Genomic DNA, 17,856 nt, shown 5'->3' with positions numbered 1-17,856 from the left:
TCTAACATCAAATTTTGTTTGTCATTGGATGACCTAACATCATATTCATTTTTCCCTTTATGCTAGAATATTCTAATCACACAACCAGTAGTTCTTATTATTTGACACTGACCAGCAAAACTTTCCCACCTCGGCCTATCGACTGCACAAACCACAAAAATTAATCGAGTGAGAGGTAAAGTTTTTGGAGAGAGATGTGTGAAGACTGACCAGGCTTTTACGTATTGCTTCCGGGGTGCTGTCGAGTGGGAACTTCTCCCCAACAAGAGGAGCTATGACTCCCTTCGCGATCAACTCAAAGATTGTGGCAGCAATTTCGCGAAACTCGTCGGGGCTGCCAAACGATTCCACCCATTTGACGACGTGAAATCCATGCACCTTAACTTGCCGAAAGACGAGGTCGCTAACACCCACTTGAGCTTCTGGTTTCTCGTCAAGAACACCGTAGCAAAGGATCGTTCCTTGGTTTCTCACGCTGGAACACACCACCTGGAGATCCCAACAAAGTTCTAAGCAAGAGGGATAGAGAAAAGAAACTAGAGGAAGAGCTTACTTTGGTCAGTGCGCCTCCAACAGCATCGACTGCCCCGTATACCAATTTCCCGCCCGTGATCTTCTTCACTTCCTCCACAACATCCTCGGTCTTGATGTTTATGACTTCGTCGCCTCCAATGGCCTTGAGCTCTTCCTTCTGCTCGTCTCGACGAACAAGATTGATGGTCTACACACACAAAAGGAAAGAAACGCTCAAATCGATCGGCAGAGAAATTTTGCAGCCATACCTTCACTCCTCGATGCCGCGCGAGCTGGATGAACATCCTCCCCAGCACGGATCCAGCAGCTGTTTGGAGCACATACTCTCCCTTTGGAACGTCGAGAGTTTCCAGCATTCCATACACTGTCAATCCAGAGCAAGCAAGTATAAAGAATATATAGAAAAAAGACAAGCAAACCTGTCCAAGGATTGATAAAAAACTGCGCGGCAACCTCGTTAGAGATGGTGTCGGGAATGGGAATTATCTCGCTGGCCGAAGCAACAGCGTACTCTTGCCAAGATCCCACCTCCTTGAAAATATGAAACACTCTCTGCCCCGGCGAGAACCCGGTGACTCCATCCCCGAGCTATGGAAAGATTTTGGGAGAACACGAAAGAATTGGAGAGAAAAGTACCTCTTCAATCACTCCCATTCCCTCGAGCCCAGGAACGAATGGGAACTTCTTGGGGTTGTCACCGTACATGCCTTGGATGCGCAGGATGTCGGAGGGATGGATTGGGCGACACAGGATTTTGAGCAGCACTTGGCCGGCGCCTGGCTTGGGCGTGCTCACCATCGCCACCTTGCATCCCGCCGCGGGATCGTCATTGCTGAAACATTCCACTTGGATGGCCTTGTGTTTCTGCTGCTGCTGCGTCATGGATGAGGATTACAAACTGCTTTCAAAGCAAAAAGTAGAACATTTATAGAGCCCACCTTTCTAGTGTCGTGTTCAACTCAAAGACGATTAAGGGGGAAAAACAAAAGAGCTTGCATAGACCACATCAGTCACAGGTTCTTTGTGGGACTGCGCTTAAATCCTACCGCAGCTTATGCTGTCAAGCTCGGTGGAATAGTTTCGCTCAGCAGTGAGGACCGATACCATGAGAGAGAAAAGCTACTCTGTCGATTCCATGGGTTTCACCTCTATCGAACTCTCAAGATTCACAAGAATGTTCTGCTCATCAGAAAAACCTCAAACGGTTGAAAGCAATAAGATTACGAATAAGAACACCTACCAGGCTTTACGAATCGCTTCTTTTGCTCTCTCGAGAGGGAACTTCTCCCCAACAAGGGGAACCATAACTCCCTTGGCCATGAGCTCGAAGATGGTATCGGCGACCTTGCGAACGCCGGGAGCATCGAATGTGTTACACCTTGACAGATGGAACCCATGTAGCTTGACTTGTCGATTGATAAGGTCGCGCACATCGGCGTGAGCGTCCATTTTGCCATCGAGCACACCGTAAGAGAGCACTGTTCCTCTGAGTCTCACACTCGAGCACACCACCTTTTGAGCAAACTTTGCAAATCAAAACGCTGCTTCACGAGGACAAGAACTTACTTTGGTTACTTCACCTCCAACAGCGTCGATGGCGGCGTAGGCCATTTTACCACCCGTGATTTCACTCACTTGCTTCACAATGCCTTCGTCCTTGAGATTGATGACCTCGTCAGCGCTTCTCCGACGAACAAGGTTGATGGTCTGCCACCAAAGGTTTGAAGTTCCAAATCACTTCATCCAACGTTCTAATTAACCAATCGCTATCCTTTGGCCGTTGCTTGAAACTCTTTACAGCCTGTGCTAGCTTTACAAGGAGGAACACGATGATACTACGATATCGTGAAGTTTAAAGTTTTCTCCATACAACAAAAATGTATACTCGAGATCACGGAACTCTGCAAAAGTAGGAGCTCCAGGACAAGCGGCGTGATGAGTTCCAAGACTATTTGAGTCCTCTCTGTGGACATCAAGCCCTTCAACCCCGCCTTTCGCGCGGAAGACCAAAACGAAGCTCTCTCGAGCGAGTTGCTCAGGATGCCTTGGCGAGATCTTGAAGGCTGCCAGGCTCGCACACATTTCCCGGAGAAAGTTCGCTTTGTTAGTAGGATGGAACTCGTCCCACCAGGGATAGGAGCTCGCGTTGCTGCAAGCCATCTGCGGGAACATGCACATCATCTAGCCGCCGAATCTCCCAGCGCCGCAGCAGGCGCTTCGAGACGTGACGAATCCTGTGGATGAATATGAAGAAACTTAGCTCTCTCAGTTCTAACAGTGGAATAAAACAACGTACCATATTGGAGTGGAGTTCGGACGATAGGCATGAGGCTCTGGAATACGTCGCAGTAGATGATCCTGATATCGAAAATCACACCAGTGAGAAGCAAAGTCTGGATGGAGAAGAGAGGAGAGCAAGCGAATGTGTGAAGACTGACCCGGCTTTGACGTATTGTACTGTCGAGTGGGGAGGAGCCATGCAACTCCCTAGCAACTCAAAGAATACGGCAACGGTTTTGCGGACATCACTGGGACCGCTGACCGATTTGACAACGTAAACTCCGACTTGCCGAAGATGAGCTCCTGGTTTCTCGTCAAAACCACCGAAAGCTCTCTTTTAACTTTCATTTATGGATCGTACTTGGTTTCTCACGCACGCTGAATACCAGAACCTAGAAGCAAGAGGGGTAGAAAATACAAAAGAATAAAGAAACTAGAGGGAGAGCTTACTTTGGAGAGTCCATATCTATGTCAAGTTCTCTGTTGTAGTGGATATTTTAAGAATATTCAAGTGATATTCCTCAATCTAATGACATTCAAATTTAGTTTGTAAACTCCTACACAAGAATCTCAATCAATATCAATTAAATTGCTATGCATTGCATGTAGCAATGTTTGGTTTGCTTAATAGTAGTTTTATTATACTTATTAATCCAATTGATTAAATAAAAATTATAATTATAAGCATGTTTGTAATTTATAAATACAAGATTAATCATATTGCATATCAACCATTAGATGATAGAATAAAAAAAATATACTAGAAAGGGTTTAATAAAATTTATATGCTTAAGCAAACTTGTTGATAGTAAATATATTTAAAATATATTTGAATATTCTAAAATATTTTATCATCTAACGGTTGCTATTCATTTAGATTAATCTTGTATTTATAATTTATAAACATATTTATAATTAAACCAAAAATTACAGATTCTTGATTTGTTAACCAAACATCATATTCCCCTTTATGATAGAATATTCTAATCACACAACCAGTAGTTCTACTATTTGACACTCACCAGCAAAACTTTCCCACCTCGGCCTATCGACTGCACAAACCACAAAAATCAATCGAGTGAGAGGTAAAGTCTTTGGAGAGAGATGTGTGAAGACTGACCAGGCTTTTACGTATTGCTTCCGGGGTGCTGTCGAGTGGGAACTTCTCCCCAACAAGAGGAGCCATGACTCCCTTCGCGATCAACTCAAAGATTGTGGCAGCAATTTGGCGAAACTCGTCGGCGCCGCCTAACGATTCCACCCATTTGACGACGTGAAATCCATGCACCTTAACTTGCCGAAAGAGGAGGTCGATAAGGTCCACTTGAGCTTCTGGTTTCTCGTCAAGAACACCGTAGCAAAGGATCGTTCCTTGGTTTCTCACGCTGGAACACACCACCTGGAGATCCCAACAAAGTTCTAAGCAAGAGCGATAGAAAAAATAAACCGGAGGAAGAGCTTACTTTGGTCAGTGCGCCTCCAACAGCATCGATTGCCCCGTATACCAATTTACCGCCCGTGATCTTCTTCACTTCCTCCACAACATCCTCGGTCTTGAAGTTTATGACTTCGTCGCCTCCAATGGCCTTGAGCTCTTCCTTCTGCTCGTCTCGACGAACAAGATTGATGGTCTACACACACAAAAGGAAAGAAACGCTCAAATCGATCGGCAGAGAAACTATGCAGCCATACCTTCACTCCTCGATGCCGCGCGAGCTGGATGAACATCCTCCCCAGCACGGATCCAGCAGCTGTTTGGAGCACATACTCTCCCTTTGGAACGTCGAGAGTTTCCAGCATTCCATACACTGTCAATCCATAGAAAGCAAGCATAAAGAATATAGAGAAAAAAGACAAGCAAACCTGTCCAAGGATTGATAAAAAACTGCGCGGCAACCTCGTTAGAGATGGTGTCGGGAATGGGAATTATCTCGCTGGCCGAAGCAACAGCGTACTCTTGCCAAGATCCCGCCTCCTTGAAAATATGAAACACTCTCTGCCCCGGCGAGAACCCGGTGACTCCATCCCCGAGCTATGGAAAGATTTTGAGAGAACAAGAAAGAATTGTAGAGAAAAGTACCTCTTCAATTACTCCCATTCCCTCGAGCCCAGGAACGAATGGGAACTTCTTGGGGCCGTCAGGGTACATGCCTTGGATGCACAGGATGTCCGAGGGATTGATTGGGCGACACAGGATTTTGAGCAGCACTTGGCCGGCGCCTGGCTTGGGCGTGCTCACCACCGCCACCTTGCATCCCGCCGCGGGATCGTCAGAGCTGAAACATTCCACTTGGATGGCCTTGTGCTTCTGCTGCTGCGCCATGGATGAGGATGACAAACCAAAGCAAAAAGTAGAACAGTTATTGAGCCCACCTTGCTAGTGTCCAACTCAAAGACGACGAAGAAATTAAGGGGGGAAAACAAAAGAGCTTGCATGGAAGTCAAGACCATCTCATGTCACAGGTTCTTTGCGAGACTGCGCTTAGATCCTCTCTCAGCGTAGCTTATGTTGTCAGGAAATCCAGCCAAGCTCGGTGGTGATGACCGATACCATGAGAGAGAAAAGTTACTCTGTCGATTCCATGGGTTTCACCTCTATCGAACTCTCAAGATTCACAAGAACTTTTCATAGCAAAAATGTCCGTGTGGCTCATCTAAGAGCTGACCAACAAAACTTTCCCACCTCGAGCAGTAGACTGCATCGCCAAAAGACCTCAAACGGTTGAAAGCAATAAGATTACGAATAAGAACACCTACCAGGCTTTTACGAATCGCTTCTTTTGCTCTCTCGAGAGGGAACTTCTCCCCAACAAGGGGAACCATAACTCCCTTGGCCATGAGCTCGAAGATGGTATCGGCGACCTTGCGAACGCCGGGAGCATCGAATGTGTCAACCCACCTTGACAGATGGAACCCATGTAGCTTGACTTGTCGATTGATAAGGTCGCGCACATCGGCGTGAGCGTCCATTTTGCCATCGAGCGCACCGTAAGAGAGCACTGTTCCTCTGGGTCTCACACTCGAGCACACCACCTTTTGAGCAAAACCTTGCAAATCAAAACGCTGCTTCACGAGGACAAGAACTTACTTTTGTTACTTCACCTCCAACAGCGTCGATGGCGGCGTAGGCCATTTTACCACCCGTGATTTCACTCACTTGCTTCACAATGCCTTCGTCCTTGAGATTGATGACCTCGTCAGCGCCAATGGCCTTGAGCTCTTCCTTCTGTTCGTCCCGACGAACAAGGTTGATGGTCTGCCACCAAAGGTTTGAAGTTCCAAATCACTGAACTACAAATGTAATACCTTGACTCCTCGATGATGCGCTAGCTGGATAAACATCCTTCCCAGCACTGATCCAGCAGCTGTTTGCAGCACGTATTCTCCCTCCGGGACGCCAAGAACTTCCAGCATTCCAAACGCTGCGGGAGAAACCAGAAAATCAAGAGGAAACGGCAGACCCAAGCACGACCTGACCAAGGATTCACGAAAAACTGAGCGGCGATCTCGTTCGAAATCACGTCCGGAATGGGAATGATGTCTGCAGCCGGGACGAGAGCATACTCTTGCCATGATCCTGCGCCTGGAAAGATATGGAACACTCGCTGCCCCCTTGAAAAACCGGTCACTCCGTCCCCAAGCTGCAAACTCACAGAGTTGAGCACTGGGCGATCTCCTAGCTAGTCACGAGCTTAAATTACCTCTCGGATTTCTCCCATCCCTTCAAGCCCAGGAACGAAGGGAAACTCCTTGGGAACGCCGGAGTACCTCCCTTGGATGCACAAGACGTCCGAGGGATTCACCGGGCGGCACAGCACTTTGAGCAGCACCTGACCGCGTCCTGGCACTGGAGTGGGAGTCATCACCACCTTGCATGCTGCCGCCGGATCGCCATCGCTGAATGCGCCGACGTGAATCGCCCTGTGCTCCGCCATGGACGACCCCAAAGTGAAGGCAAGCTTTTAATTTGGTCTATCTTTCATCCAACGTTCTAATTAACCAATCGCTATCCTTTGGCCGTTGCTTGAAACTCTTTAGCTTTACAAGGAGGAACACGATGCTACTACGATATCGCGAAGTTTAGAGTTTTCTCCATGCAACAAAAATGTATACTCGAGATCACGGAACTCTGCAAAAGTAGGAGCTCCAGGACAAGCGGCGTGATGAGTTCCAAGACTATCTGAGTCCTCTCGGTGGACATCAAGCCCTTCAACCCCGCCTTTCGCGCGGAAGACCAAAACGAAGCTCTCTCGAGCGAGTTGCTCAGGATGCCTTGGCGAGATCTTGAAGGCCGCCAGGCTCGCACACGTTTCCCGACCATATATCCCTGGCAAGGAGAAAGTTCGCTTTGTCAGTAGGATGGAACTCGTCCCACCAGAGATAGGAGCTCGCGTTGCTGCAAGCCATCTGCGGGAACATGCACATCATCCAGCCGCCGAATCTCCCAGCGCCGCAGCAGGCGCTTCGAGACGTGACGAATCCTGTGGACGAGTTTGAAGAAACTTAGCTCTCTCAGTTCTAACAGTGGAATAAAACAGCCTGTGCGTACGTACCGTATTGGAGTGGAGTTCGGACGATAGGCATGAGGCTCTGGAAAACGTCGCAGTAGATGATCCTGAGGTTCCTGTGCTTCATTGCGAGGCTCTGAGCCGTGACCCTCAACGCGTTGTTGAACTCGGCGATCATGAAGTTGATGCTGTCGACGCAGCCAGCGCCCGTCTGGTTGAAGGTATAGAGGTAGAAGGGAACGCAGCCGAGAGGCCCGAGTCCGATCGTCACAACCTTTCGAATGCCTCGGGCATACATGTCCTGAAGAAAGAAATTTGTTGAAAAACGAAAGTACAGTGTCATCCTACCTCGATGTGTCCAACTAGAGAGGATATCAGCAGCTGGTTGAACTCGAAGTTGGTCATCTTATTCTGGACGTCCGAGACGTTCCTTAGGTAGTAATGGATGAAGTCGTTGCTGCCGATTGAGATGTAGTGAATCGAGTTGGAAATGACAGCGTTGGCAGCGTCCTCACCGATTTTGGAAGCAAGCCTTTGCTGTATTTCGACGATGTGCTGCACTTGCTCTGCCATAGGAATGTGTTGGCCCTGATCATCCAAGAAATCAATCACACAGATAAAAACTTCCTTATAATCTAGCAAACAAAAGCAACGAGAAAACTTACAAGGTCCGATCCACTTGGATTGAGAATGCCGGCACCAGCAGAAGCAAAATTCACTCCTTGCATCTGAGATGTGAAGTTCCTACTCAAAAGCGGAGGAACAAATGGAAGTCCCAGAAACAAGGCTGAAAGAAAAAAAAAAACACACAAGAAGAATTAACTTTGTATAAGAGATATCATCAGCACCTAGATAGTCGACGCTCAAACGGCCATTCGAAAATCTCCCAGTGGGGAGGTGAGTGTCGAAATCTCTCCCGTATGGAGCAAGGTTGGCCCTGGCGATGGTCTGGAGATAATTGTTGTTCCCCACGTCCACAGTGGAGTCGCCATAGACGAAGAAGCCCGGCACAAGCGGAGAAGTGAAAGGGGGCATCGCGATAGAGCTCGTCTCATTCACCATAATCGCCGAGGAAGGCACGAAAGGTGGGGACTTTCGCGGCGATCTTCGAGCGGACGCCAAGACATGCCTCGGCCTGTGGAGAAGGATCGGCGGGAGGGACCTGTCGTCGCCATTCTCGGCGAATGCGGCCGTGGGAGCCTCGGCACGGTGGGATCGAAGCATCTCCAGGGTCGCCAGGGTCGCGACCATGAGCAGCCAGATCGAGAAGACAGTAGCCGCGAGGCCGATGAAGATCCCGGCGCCTGGGAGAGAAGAGATCGCCAGATATTTCACGCAAAAAAGGGAGAAATGGAAGCTTACCCATTTCCTTGCAAGAATCGTGCTACAGGAACGCGAAATTCATGGCCGCACTGGCAGAAAAGAGCGTTGCTGAGAGATCGAAGTACAGCCGACAGGTTAGAATGTGCATCGTGCGAGGCCCCAAAACCCCAAACTTTTAGGGTTCTAAGTTAAAATCCCGGATCTTTGAATGCCAACCGTTGATTATGACGGACCGTCGATCTCTAACGAACTTATTCCAAGAATATTCGAAGATTATAAAACAAAAGTGAAGTTCTATGAATATTCTATCTGATCATCTGGTCTATATTTAGCAATGTCTTAATATGGGTAAGCTGACGTGGAAATCAAGTCAAAATTATAGGCGCACGCAATCATCCATCAAAGCAGTAAGGGCTCGTGTTAGGGTTTTCTCTTCGATCAATCGATCGCGCCGGGGAGAGATGGAGGTCGATAGGAAGCTGAGAATGCGCCAGCAGATCCTTCTGGATCATCTGCGGCCGTCGTCGGCGCCTCGCCCCGTCAATCTTGTGGTAAATTTATTTCACCCAATTGGAGCTGCATTCTTGACGATCGGGCTGTCTGGCAGACGTCCATTTGCTCCGCTGGGGATTCTGCCGCGTATCACAGGACCACCGATTACTCTGACGATGTCGTTGTTGTAGCGTGAGTTTTTCCTTTCTTCTCTTCAATTTTCTTGTCTGTGCGACTGGAATTGCGATTTTTCGCAGTGCCTATCGGACACCCATTTGTAAATCCAAGCGTGGGGGTTTTAAGGATACTTACCCCGAGGATTTACTGACTCCCGTTCTTAAGGTATCGTTTTCAATGGTGATTAACTTATCTCGGGAAATGTTTTCTCTAGGCTGTTGTGGAAAAAGTTGGCTTGAATCCTGCTGAGGTTGGGGACATTGTTGTGGGAACCGTGCTTGCTCCTGGTTCTCAGCGTGCAAATGAGTGCCGGATGGCAGCATTCTATGCTGGATTTCCAGGTTTATGATTTTTCTTTGCTTTTTATATAAGTTGTTTTTCTTTCACCATTGAGACTAACTTTTATGTCTTGGTAGAAACTGTGCCAGTTCGTACCGTGAACAGACAATGTTCTTCTGGCCTCCAAGCAGTAGCTGATGTTGTGGCTGCTATCAAGGCCGGATTCTATGATATTGGTGAGTTAGAATTATTAAAACCACAGTTCGCTTATGAAAAACGTATTCAGGTATCGGTGCTGGATTGGAATCCATGACGGCAAACTTGGTGGCTTGGGAAGGCTCGGTGAATCCAAAGGTTCGGTGTCTCAATGCTTTTCTGTGCCGGATTCAAGCGTTCGTTGATGCAGGTGGAAATGAACCAGAAGGCACAGGACTGCCTTCTACCAATGGGAATTACATCCGAGAACGTTGCTGAAAGGTACGGCGTGTCCAGAAAGGAGCAAGACGAAGCTGCAGTAAGTTTATTTATAGTTATACGTGAACCGGTTTTGACCATGTTATCTCAGGTTAGATCTCATCGTCGTGCCGCAGCCGCAACAGCGACTGGAAGGTTCAAGGATGAGATAATTCCGGTTCACACCAAGGTAACAGTGTGAGATTCGAGTGTAGGTCTACAATAACTTTTGTTTGCCAGCTTGTTGACCCGAAAACCGGAGAGGAGAAGCCTGTTGTGATATCTGCTGATGACGGTATGCGGCCCAATGCGAACGTCGCAGACCTTGCAAAACTGAAGCCGGCGTTCAAGAAAGGAGGCACCACCACTGCCGGTACGAACGAAGTGCATGAGCTTCATGTCTTCATGAATTCTGTTCTTTCAGGAAACTCTAGCCAAGTCAGTGATGGTGCGGGTGCTGTTCTACTTATGAAAAGAAGTGTGGCTATTCAACGAGGACTACCAATTCTCGGGGTGTTCAGGTGTTGATCGTTTAAACTACAAGAATCTGGGAATCACTTTAAACATGGTGCAGGAGTTTTGCTGCTGTGGGCGTCGACCCTGCCGTCATGGGTATTGGACCAGCGGTTGCGATCCCGAAAGCTGTGAAAGATGCTGGTCTGGAGATAAGCGACATTGACTTATTCGAATTGAATGAGGCTTTTGCATCGCAATTCACTTATAGCTGCAAGAAGCTCGACTTGGATATGGAAAAAGTGAATGTGAATGGAGGTGCTATAGCTCTTGGCCATCCTCTGGGTGCTACAGGTATGTCCTCACCCATGCTTTGTGGCATAAACCTCATTTCATGATGGCTGCAGGAGCTCGTTGTGTCGCTACTTTACTTCATGAGATGTCGAAGAGAGGAAAAGACTGTAGATTCGGAGTCATATCCATGTGTATAGGTAATGAAGTCACGTCTTTCATTCCAGCTTTTTGATTGATGTTCCCAACTTTTGCAGGTAGTGGGATGGGAGCCGCTGCTGTGTTTGAGAGAGGAAACGCGGTTGATAATTTGAGCAATGCCCGTCCTGTCCAGAATAACAGCTTGCTGTCAAAGGACGCTCGATAGACTCCAGGGATGGTATGAAGCATGTTCTTTCGAAATTATTTAATAAGACAGGGACTTCCGTATATAACATTGCCTTTTACAAATTTGTTGTCTCGAGCAAAGCGAGCACAGGTGTTTTAAGCCCACCATGGGTTCTCTCCCGTTCTAAAGTCCGTCTCGGGCCAGAGGCTCAAAATAACTTTGTTGCTGTCGACGTCACAGTGAGCCAACGCTAGTGACTGCAAGTTTTCAAGTACACAGGTTAGCTCCTTGATTCATATTCTTGGTTCTGAACTTACCAATGGTGCAGGACCTCGGACGACTCTTCCCTGGTTGTTGTATTGAGAACCGTGGCAAGGACAGATAAACTTGTTCTCCGCTTTGTTCCAGGGAACCACACATCCGAGATGCGTGCAAACAGCGTTAATTGCATATGGTGCCAACGTTCCATCGTTCTCAACAACGAGGTAAGTTGGATCTCCCTGAAAAGCACAGTTTTTATTAGTTCGAACGAAGCAAAAAACGTTTTTTGGGTTTTCGTTCTTACCTTCAGGCCTTGGCTGAGAGTTCTATCGCCAGGAGGATGCGATGCAAGCCATTCGGTGACCAGAATATCATTCCCAATGGCATCCTTAGCAACAAGGCCGGTGCCACTTCCGCCGGAGCTGATTGGAAACGAGAGCTAAGACCGAGGAACTCGAAAGGTTCATCGTACCCGGGTGGAACAAAGAAGTAGAGGTACGGTCCCAGGATCCCGACTGTTGGCAACGAGAGTGCTCCCAGTAGCAAGGTGTTGAGGAGCTGCCGCTTTCCCATATCGGGCACATTGGCCGGGACCGACGCTGCTTGACACACAGTTTTGCATTTCCTCGCCTTGCCTCGGCTCAGCGGCAACAGAGGCGATGACGAGAAAGAACAAGAGGGCGAGTGAATTCCATTCTGTGCCGACGAGAGCTGCTTCAAAACAAGACAATGGAATCAATCGACCCATCAAGCATTGCTGGTTTTCTATCTAGTGTACGCACCTTAGCTGCCGAAGCCACGCTAGAGATGGTGGCGGCCATCTTTGTTTGTGAGAGCGTGGTGGCGCTTGGCTCGTGGTCGCCACAAGCTGCGTGTGTGGGTGTGGTCTAGCTTGGTCGGGGTGAGAGAAGCAATCGCGGCCGTTGGCGGTGGATATTCATCCGACGTGTGAAAGGACGCATAACATTGTTAAGGGGGTGTAGCTCAGATGGTAGAGCGATCGCTTCGCATGCGATAGGTAAGGGGATCGATGCCCCTCACCTCCAATCTTTTGTTTTTAATATCACACTAAAATTGATTTTCATTCATATATTGTTTATTGTTTACATGGCGACTAATAGGACCATAGAGCTTGTGTTAATATCGGTGAATCAAATCCAACCACAGCTTCCCCCATAAGAACCTTTGTGTGTCTTTCTTGAGGGCATAGGGCTCAATGCTCTGTGGATTACTAGTGTCTAACACAAAATACTGAGATGCCAAGCAGGCTTGGAGAAGTATCGCCATGAGAACTAAGAAAGCTAACTTCTTTAGCTCTTGCTCTTGCTTGTGTGCCAGTAGCGCCATCTCCCACTCGAGTGAGCCTTCTTCCAAACCTAAAGTTGGGCACTGTCTTTTATAGTGAAACGAAAAAGGATTAACTGCGCAAAAAGGTCCTTACGCATTAACAAGTTAATTAATCTTCAGTGTTTACCTTTGGTCTTAGAACTTTGACCTCAAGCTTTTGGAGGTGGCGTATCCACGAACATCCAAGTTCTCTTCAGGAGTTCTTCCGGGTAGCGTGTTCCAGCCACCTCCTCTTCGGGGACAGCAGCAGCGATCTCGTCAATCTCCGCCTTGGAGAGTTTGAGATTTAAAGAGCCAAGGTTCTCATCAAAGTTTGCAACTTTTGTTGTTCCTGAAAATGATGCAACAAAACTTGAGCAAGAGAAGAAGAACAAGGAGTAACGCTTCACCTGGGATGGGAACAACGTCCTTGCCTTGCGCTAAAACCCACGCCAGTGCTAGCTGGCTTGTGGTGCAGCCGTGCTTGCTTGCGAGAGCGGCAACACGCTCGTACAAAACCTTGTTCTTCTCAAAGTTCTCGCCTTGGAATCGTGGCTGTCGAACCTGAAACAATTGGTCCCTGGCGAAGTTAGTAAATTTCTCTCAAAGAATTGCTACTCCTTACGAGACGGGAATCATTGCTCTGTAGCTTCTCAACAATCGCTTTGCCGGAGAAGAAGCCTCGTCCCAGAGGGCTGTACGGAACGATTCCGATACCAAGCTCTCTGCAAGTATAAATCAACATAAAAATGGAAGAACTTTAGCAACATAATCCTAGCCTGCAGGTGGGAATAATTTCTGCCTCCACATCACGGGTCCAAAGCGACCACTCCAGCTGGACAGCAGTGATCGGATGCACCGCATGAGCTCGCCGGATGGTGTCGGCACTCGCTTCCGACAGTCCAATGTACTTGATCTTCCCTTCTAGGACGAGCCTTTTAAGCTCACCCATCTACAAAGCGAATGAATGCTTCACGACGAATAGAAACTTACCGTTTCTTCGATGGGAACTTGCGCATCGACGCGGTGCTGATAGTAAAGGTCGATATAGTCCACTCCAAGTCGCTCGAGGCTGGACTCACAGGCTTTGCGGGCGTACTCGGGAGTTCCATTCACAGTCGTGCCTTTTCCCGGAACGTTTCCAAACTTTGTGGCAAGCTGGACTTTCTCGCGCGGGAGATCCTTCAATGCCTGGCTCGGGAAGCAAAGAAAAGCTCCGTGAATCTAAAGAGCTAGAGGGAGAAAGGAACTACCTTTCCAACCAGAATTTCATTCGTGAACAGGCCATAGATGTCGGCCGTGTCGAAGAATGTGACCCCGGAATTGAAAGCGTGGTGGATGAGGACGATCCCAGCGTCATCGCTCGTCGGTGTGCCATAGAAAGCGGAGAGGCCCATGCATCCCAGACCTAGAGCCGACACCTAAATCGATCGATGAGAGCTAGAATGTTTGGATTCAATGCAGCCAGCTAGTTACCTCTAGGCCCTGTGCGCCCAGCTTCGTGCGCCTCGACTCCATAGCCGTCGGTCGATTGTTTGAATAGCAAAAGCCTCTAGTTCTATTTGAATTATAAGTAAATTATACTTATTAGTACTAACATATTTAATTTAAGAGTACTGGGTGCACTTCTTTCAAGTTTGAACTGAGCAACAAAAGATTAAAACCACCTCGGTCCTAGAACTTTGACCTCAAGCTTTTGGAGGTGGCGTATCCACGAACATCCAAGTTCTCTTCAAGAGTTCTTCCGAGTAGCGTGTTCCGGCCACCTCCTCTTCGGGAACAGCAGCAGCGATCTCATCAATCTCCGCCTTGGAGAGCTTGAGGTTTAACGAGCCAAGGTTCTCATCAAAGTTTGCAACTTTTGTTGTTCCTGAAAATGATGCAACAAAGCTTGAGCAAAAGAAGAAGAACGAGTAATGCTTCACCTGGGATGGGAACAACGTCTTTGCCTTGCGCTAAAACCCACGCCAATGCTAGCTGGCTTGTGGTGCAGCCGTGCTTGTTCGCGAGAGCGGCAACACGCTCGTACAAAACCTTGTTCTTCTCAAAGTTCTCGCCTTGGAATCGTGGCTGTCGAACCTGAAACAATTTGTCCCTGACAAGTTGGTAAACGTCTCAACGACTTGCTACTCCTTACAAGACGGGAATCATCGCTTTGTAGCTTCTCAACAATCGCTTTGCCGGAGAAGAAGCCTCGTCCGAGAGGGCTGTATGGAACTATTCCGATGCCAAGCTCTCTGCGAGAAAGTTGAGAAAAATGGAAGAACTCTAGTAAGAACATGATCTTGATAAAAAGAGCTTGGGTTGAGACCAACCTGCACGTAGGAATAATCTCTGCCTCCGCATCACGGGTCCAAAGTGACCACTCCAGCTGAACAGCAGTGATCGGATGCACCACATGAGCTCGCCGGATGGTGTTGGCACTCGCTTCCGAGAGTCCAATGAACTTGATCTTCCCTTCTTGGACGAGCTTCTTGAGCTCACCCATCTACAAAGCCAATGCTTCAAGATCAAAACACGGAACTTTCTGCCTGGAAAAATGAGAAACTTGCCGTTTCTTCGATGGGAACCTCAGGATCGACGCGATGCTGATAGTAAAGATCGATATAGTCCACTCCAAGTCGCTCGAGGCTGGACTCACAGGCTTTGCGGACGTACTCGGGAGTTCCATTCACAGTCGTGCCTTTTCCCGGAACGTTTCCAAACTTTGTGGCAAGTTGGACTTTCTCGCGCGGGAGATCCTTCAATGCCTGGCTCGGGAAACAAAGAAAAGCTCCATGAAAGCAAAACAACTACAAAGAAGCAAAAGAAGAAGAAGGAAAAGCTAATACCTTTCCAACGAGAATTTCATTCGTGAATGGGCCATAGATGTCGGCAGTGTCGAAGAATGTGACCCCGGAATTGAAAGCGTGGTGTATGAGCGCGATCCCAGCGTCATCGCTCGTCGGCGTGCCATAGAAGGTGGAGAGGCCCATGCATCCCAGACCTAGAGCCGACACCTGGGGGGAAATTGATCCATGAGAGCTGAAATTTTTGTGGCCGCGATCCCGTTAGAGTACCTCTAGCCCCTGCGAGCCCAGCTTCGTGCGCCTCCACTCCATAGCCGTCGACTGTTTGAATACTCTAGACAAAATTTAATTCAAAATTTGAACTAATTATCTGGAGATGAGGGGTATCGATCCCCTTACCTATCGCATGCAAAGCGATCGCTCTACCATCTGAGCTACACCCCCCGTACGTCCTTGTTTCGTACATTTCGTTCTTAAGCTAACTTAAGCATGGCTATGGCTAGGACAGTCGTTCTGAGAGAAGAACTTAAGCAACAATGATCTCTTCGTCGGCAACAACTTGGATTTGTGAGCTTGAGATCTAGGACGAATTTTCAAGAAGTTTGTTCCAGGAGGGTGAGAAGGAGCGGCATTCCAAACTTCGGCTGGAGGTTGAGAGTAACGTCGGGTTCATGCCGATAGCTGCCGCTCAGCTCCCAGTTGAATCTCAGCAGCACCATCGCAAGGACCGCTTTGGCTTCCGTCATGGCCAAGCTCTGCCCCACGCAAGTCCTCGGCCCGCTTCCAAACGGCAAGTATGCCAGAGGATGGCTGCAAGCCGACTTGATCCCATTCTCGAACCGGTCGGGCCGGAAGTCGGCTGCGTCTCGGCCCCAGAGCTCTTCGCTGCGATGAATCGCCGCGACGGGGACGATCACTTCCAGACCCGGAGGAACTCTGATATCGCCCAGATGGTTCTCTCTCACGCAGCTTCGCCCGATGAGTGGCTGCGGCGGGAACAGCCGGACTGCTTCCATGAGGATCAGCCCGATCGTCTTGAGCTTGCTGAGATGTTCCCATGCAAGCACGGTGGAAGATAACGGAGATGGCGACGGCGAGGAGGATCCGAGGACTTGCGAGACTTCTTCGCGAGCTCGATGCTGCCACTGGGGATTGAGAGCCAGCAAGTAGAGGCTCCACGACAGCACCGCTGCGGTGGTCTCGTGGCCGGCGAGGAGAAAGGTGACGGAGTTGTCGAGAGCTTCTTGCTCGGTCATGGCGCTGGAGTCGCGGAAGATCTCGACGAGGCGATTGCCGTGATGATCCGATCGAGAAGTGGAGGCCGCCGGGACGAGAACTTCCTTCATGAGGCCACGGATCCAGGCCTCGTCTTGCCTAGCTTGCGTGAGGAGCCTCTCTTGCAACCATCTATGGATCCATGATCAGATCGAGAGCTTGGAAGGTTGTGGAAATACCTGTATCCCGGGATCACGGCAGCAAGACCAAAGACGAGCTCTCTCCGGCCGTGGTGGTACCTCTTTAGAGTCTGGAAGAGCGTTCCAGGATCGGCTCCGAGCTCGGTTCCAAAGACGGTCTTTTGGAGAACGTCCAGAGTTAAACCCAGGAAGAATCTGTGCATGTCGACGATGCCGCTCGTCTCGGCTTTGGCTGCCAGTTTTTCCAAAGCGAGCGAGGTCGATTCCACCATATCCTGTACCTTGCTCTGGCAGAAAGCAAGAAAAAAGAGAAGAAAGCCTTGGCATGCGCACGAAAGAATGCGATGGAGTTTAGCCTACCTTGATTTCTTTGGTGAGCAAGGCAGGAGCGATGAGAGACCGCTGCCTGGCCCAGTCATCGCCGCTGGACGAAAACAATCCATTCCCGAGGATTCGGAGGACTCGTACAAACGATGGCTTTGAGTAGCAGCTCTCCACCCCTGGATCGTTGGTGAGAAACGCTCGAACCAGCGAGAGATCCGAGACGACCAGCGTGACCATCTTTCCTACGGTCACGTAGAAGACCTTGGGGCTGGAAGCACTGAGCCCGCTGAGCGTGTCCCAGCATTGGAACAAGCGTCCTTGGGAGCGGACGAGCTGGAGAGAGCCCAAGAACTTCTAAGCAACTGGATGAACCGAGCTCCAAAATTCCGCGATGGGCAGTCGAGAAGACTTACCCGACCCGGCCTGGAGGAGTCGCCATAGCTCTCGACACTTTGCTGCTTACAAACCTGGACAAGAGCTCGAGGGAGAAGCACCCATTCCTTGTAAGTCGGCAGGACGTAAACTGTGAAGATCGCCACGAGAAGAGGGAGAGCGGCCGCGAGCGATGGAACAAACTCCATTACCTAGGATCTAGATACAAAGCCCAAAGATTTTGACTTTCA

The 17,856-nt window shown here is 48.9% G+C and overlaps 9 protein-coding genes and 2 non-coding genes across 11 annotated transcripts; 2 read left to right on the top strand and 9 right to left on the bottom strand.

Annotated features, from left to right (window-relative positions):
- Positions 1 to 4: 4 nt before the first annotated feature.
- LOC9636762 (enoyl-[acyl-carrier-protein] reductase, mitochondrial) lies at positions 5 to 1,368 on the bottom strand. Its single transcript, XM_002974588.2, has 6 exons — positions 1,171 to 1,368; positions 954 to 1,122; positions 783 to 898; positions 554 to 721; positions 211 to 489; positions 5 to 142 (listed from the first exon to the last, which is right to left on the bottom strand). The coding sequence occupies exons 1-6, from the start codon at positions 1,330 to 1,332 to the stop codon at positions 98 to 100; spliced, it is 939 nt and encodes a 312-aa protein (XP_002974634.2). The 5' UTR covers positions 1,333 to 1,368; the 3' UTR covers positions 5 to 97.
- A 2,324-nt stretch (positions 1,369 to 3,692) lies between these two features.
- On the bottom strand, positions 3,693 to 5,170 carry LOC9636761 (enoyl-[acyl-carrier-protein] reductase, mitochondrial). The gene is made up of 6 exons (XM_002974587.2): positions 4,895 to 5,170; positions 4,678 to 4,846; positions 4,507 to 4,622; positions 4,278 to 4,445; positions 3,935 to 4,213; positions 3,693 to 3,866 (listed from the first exon to the last, which is right to left on the bottom strand). The coding sequence occupies exons 1-6, from the start codon at positions 5,135 to 5,137 to the stop codon at positions 3,822 to 3,824; spliced, it is 1,020 nt and encodes a 339-aa protein (XP_002974633.1). The 5' UTR covers positions 5,138 to 5,170; the 3' UTR covers positions 3,693 to 3,821.
- A 201-nt stretch (positions 5,171 to 5,371) lies between these two features.
- On the bottom strand, positions 5,372 to 6,750 carry LOC112347936 (enoyl-[acyl-carrier-protein] reductase, mitochondrial-like). The gene is made up of 6 exons (XM_024679708.1): positions 6,516 to 6,750; positions 6,287 to 6,455; positions 6,121 to 6,236; positions 5,903 to 6,070; positions 5,572 to 5,847; positions 5,372 to 5,510 (listed from the first exon to the last, which is right to left on the bottom strand). Exons 1-6 carry the CDS (start codon positions 6,747 to 6,749, stop codon positions 5,469 to 5,471), a joined length of 1,005 nt encoding a protein of 334 aa, XP_024535476.1. The 5' UTR covers position 6,750; the 3' UTR covers positions 5,372 to 5,468.
- A 321-nt stretch (positions 6,751 to 7,071) lies between these two features.
- Positions 7,072 to 8,466, bottom strand: LOC9637403 (GDSL esterase/lipase 7). The gene is made up of 5 exons (XM_002974586.2): positions 8,171 to 8,466; positions 7,988 to 8,109; positions 7,671 to 7,910; positions 7,368 to 7,623; positions 7,072 to 7,295 (listed from the first exon to the last, which is right to left on the bottom strand). The coding sequence occupies exons 1-5, from the start codon at positions 8,382 to 8,384 to the stop codon at positions 7,078 to 7,080; spliced, it is 1,050 nt and encodes a 349-aa protein (XP_002974632.2). The 5' UTR covers positions 8,385 to 8,466; the 3' UTR covers positions 7,072 to 7,077.
- Positions 8,467 to 9,033: 567 nt separating this feature from the next.
- LOC9636760 (3-ketoacyl-CoA thiolase 2, peroxisomal) lies at positions 9,034 to 11,221 on the top strand. Its single transcript, XM_002974789.2, has 13 exons — positions 9,034 to 9,196; positions 9,253 to 9,329; positions 9,395 to 9,479; positions 9,529 to 9,655; positions 9,731 to 9,829; positions 9,880 to 9,947; positions 10,000 to 10,107; positions 10,159 to 10,236; positions 10,287 to 10,419; positions 10,471 to 10,567; positions 10,621 to 10,853; positions 10,907 to 10,990; positions 11,048 to 11,221. The coding sequence occupies exons 1-13, from the start codon at positions 9,107 to 9,109 to the stop codon at positions 11,155 to 11,157; spliced, it is 1,389 nt and encodes a 462-aa protein (XP_002974835.2). The 5' UTR covers positions 9,034 to 9,106; the 3' UTR covers positions 11,158 to 11,221.
- Positions 11,168 to 12,297, bottom strand: LOC9636759 (cytochrome b6-f complex iron-sulfur subunit, chloroplastic). Its single transcript, XM_002974585.2, has 5 exons — positions 12,162 to 12,297; positions 11,852 to 12,090; positions 11,684 to 11,801; positions 11,436 to 11,618; positions 11,168 to 11,375 (listed from the first exon to the last, which is right to left on the bottom strand). Exons 1-5 carry the CDS (start codon positions 12,198 to 12,200, stop codon positions 11,274 to 11,276), a joined length of 681 nt encoding a protein of 226 aa, XP_002974631.1. The 5' UTR covers positions 12,201 to 12,297; the 3' UTR covers positions 11,168 to 11,273.
- A 55-nt stretch (positions 12,298 to 12,352) lies between these two features.
- Positions 12,353 to 12,425, top strand: TRNAA-CGC. Its single transcript has one exon. It is a non-coding gene; the product is annotated as a tRNA-Ala (tRNA).
- A 163-nt stretch (positions 12,426 to 12,588) lies between these two features.
- LOC9636758 (probable aldo-keto reductase 1) lies at positions 12,589 to 14,227 on the bottom strand. Its single transcript, XM_024679648.1, has 8 exons — positions 14,182 to 14,227; positions 13,959 to 14,126; positions 13,699 to 13,896; positions 13,485 to 13,657; positions 13,331 to 13,430; positions 13,116 to 13,269; positions 12,854 to 13,057; positions 12,589 to 12,800 (listed from the first exon to the last, which is right to left on the bottom strand). The coding sequence occupies exons 1-7, from the start codon at positions 14,221 to 14,223 to the stop codon at positions 12,876 to 12,878; spliced, it is 1,017 nt and encodes a 338-aa protein (XP_024535416.1). The 5' UTR covers positions 14,224 to 14,227; the 3' UTR covers positions 12,589 to 12,800; positions 12,854 to 12,875.
- Positions 14,228 to 14,292: 65 nt separating this feature from the next.
- LOC9636757 (probable aldo-keto reductase 1) lies at positions 14,293 to 15,843 on the bottom strand. Its single transcript, XM_002974583.2, has 7 exons — positions 15,765 to 15,843; positions 15,537 to 15,704; positions 15,258 to 15,455; positions 15,021 to 15,193; positions 14,843 to 14,942; positions 14,631 to 14,784; positions 14,293 to 14,575 (listed from the first exon to the last, which is right to left on the bottom strand). The coding sequence occupies exons 1-7, from the start codon at positions 15,804 to 15,806 to the stop codon at positions 14,394 to 14,396; spliced, it is 1,017 nt and encodes a 338-aa protein (XP_002974629.1). The 5' UTR covers positions 15,807 to 15,843; the 3' UTR covers positions 14,293 to 14,393.
- A 22-nt stretch (positions 15,844 to 15,865) lies between these two features.
- TRNAA-UGC lies at positions 15,866 to 15,938 on the bottom strand. Its single transcript has one exon. It is a non-coding gene; the product is annotated as a tRNA-Ala (tRNA).
- A 77-nt stretch (positions 15,939 to 16,015) lies between these two features.
- On the bottom strand, positions 16,016 to 17,835 carry LOC9637402 (11-oxo-beta-amyrin 30-oxidase). Its single transcript, XM_002974582.2, has 4 exons — positions 17,647 to 17,835; positions 17,270 to 17,566; positions 16,949 to 17,196; positions 16,016 to 16,901 (listed from the first exon to the last, which is right to left on the bottom strand). Exons 1-4 carry the CDS (start codon positions 17,812 to 17,814, stop codon positions 16,088 to 16,090), a joined length of 1,527 nt encoding a protein of 508 aa, XP_002974628.2. The 5' UTR covers positions 17,815 to 17,835; the 3' UTR covers positions 16,016 to 16,087.
- Positions 17,836 to 17,856: the final 21 nt, after the last annotated feature.

The sequence above is a fragment of the Selaginella moellendorffii genome, unplaced genomic scaffold (genome assembly GCF_000143415.4).
Source record: "Selaginella moellendorffii unplaced genomic scaffold, v1.0 SELMOscaffold_25, whole genome shotgun sequence".
NCBI classification, from domain to species: Eukaryota; Viridiplantae; Streptophyta; class Lycopodiopsida; order Selaginellales; family Selaginellaceae; genus Selaginella; species Selaginella moellendorffii.
Note: the sequence above shows the minus strand (reverse complement) of the source record. Positions and strands in the feature narration are given on the sequence as shown.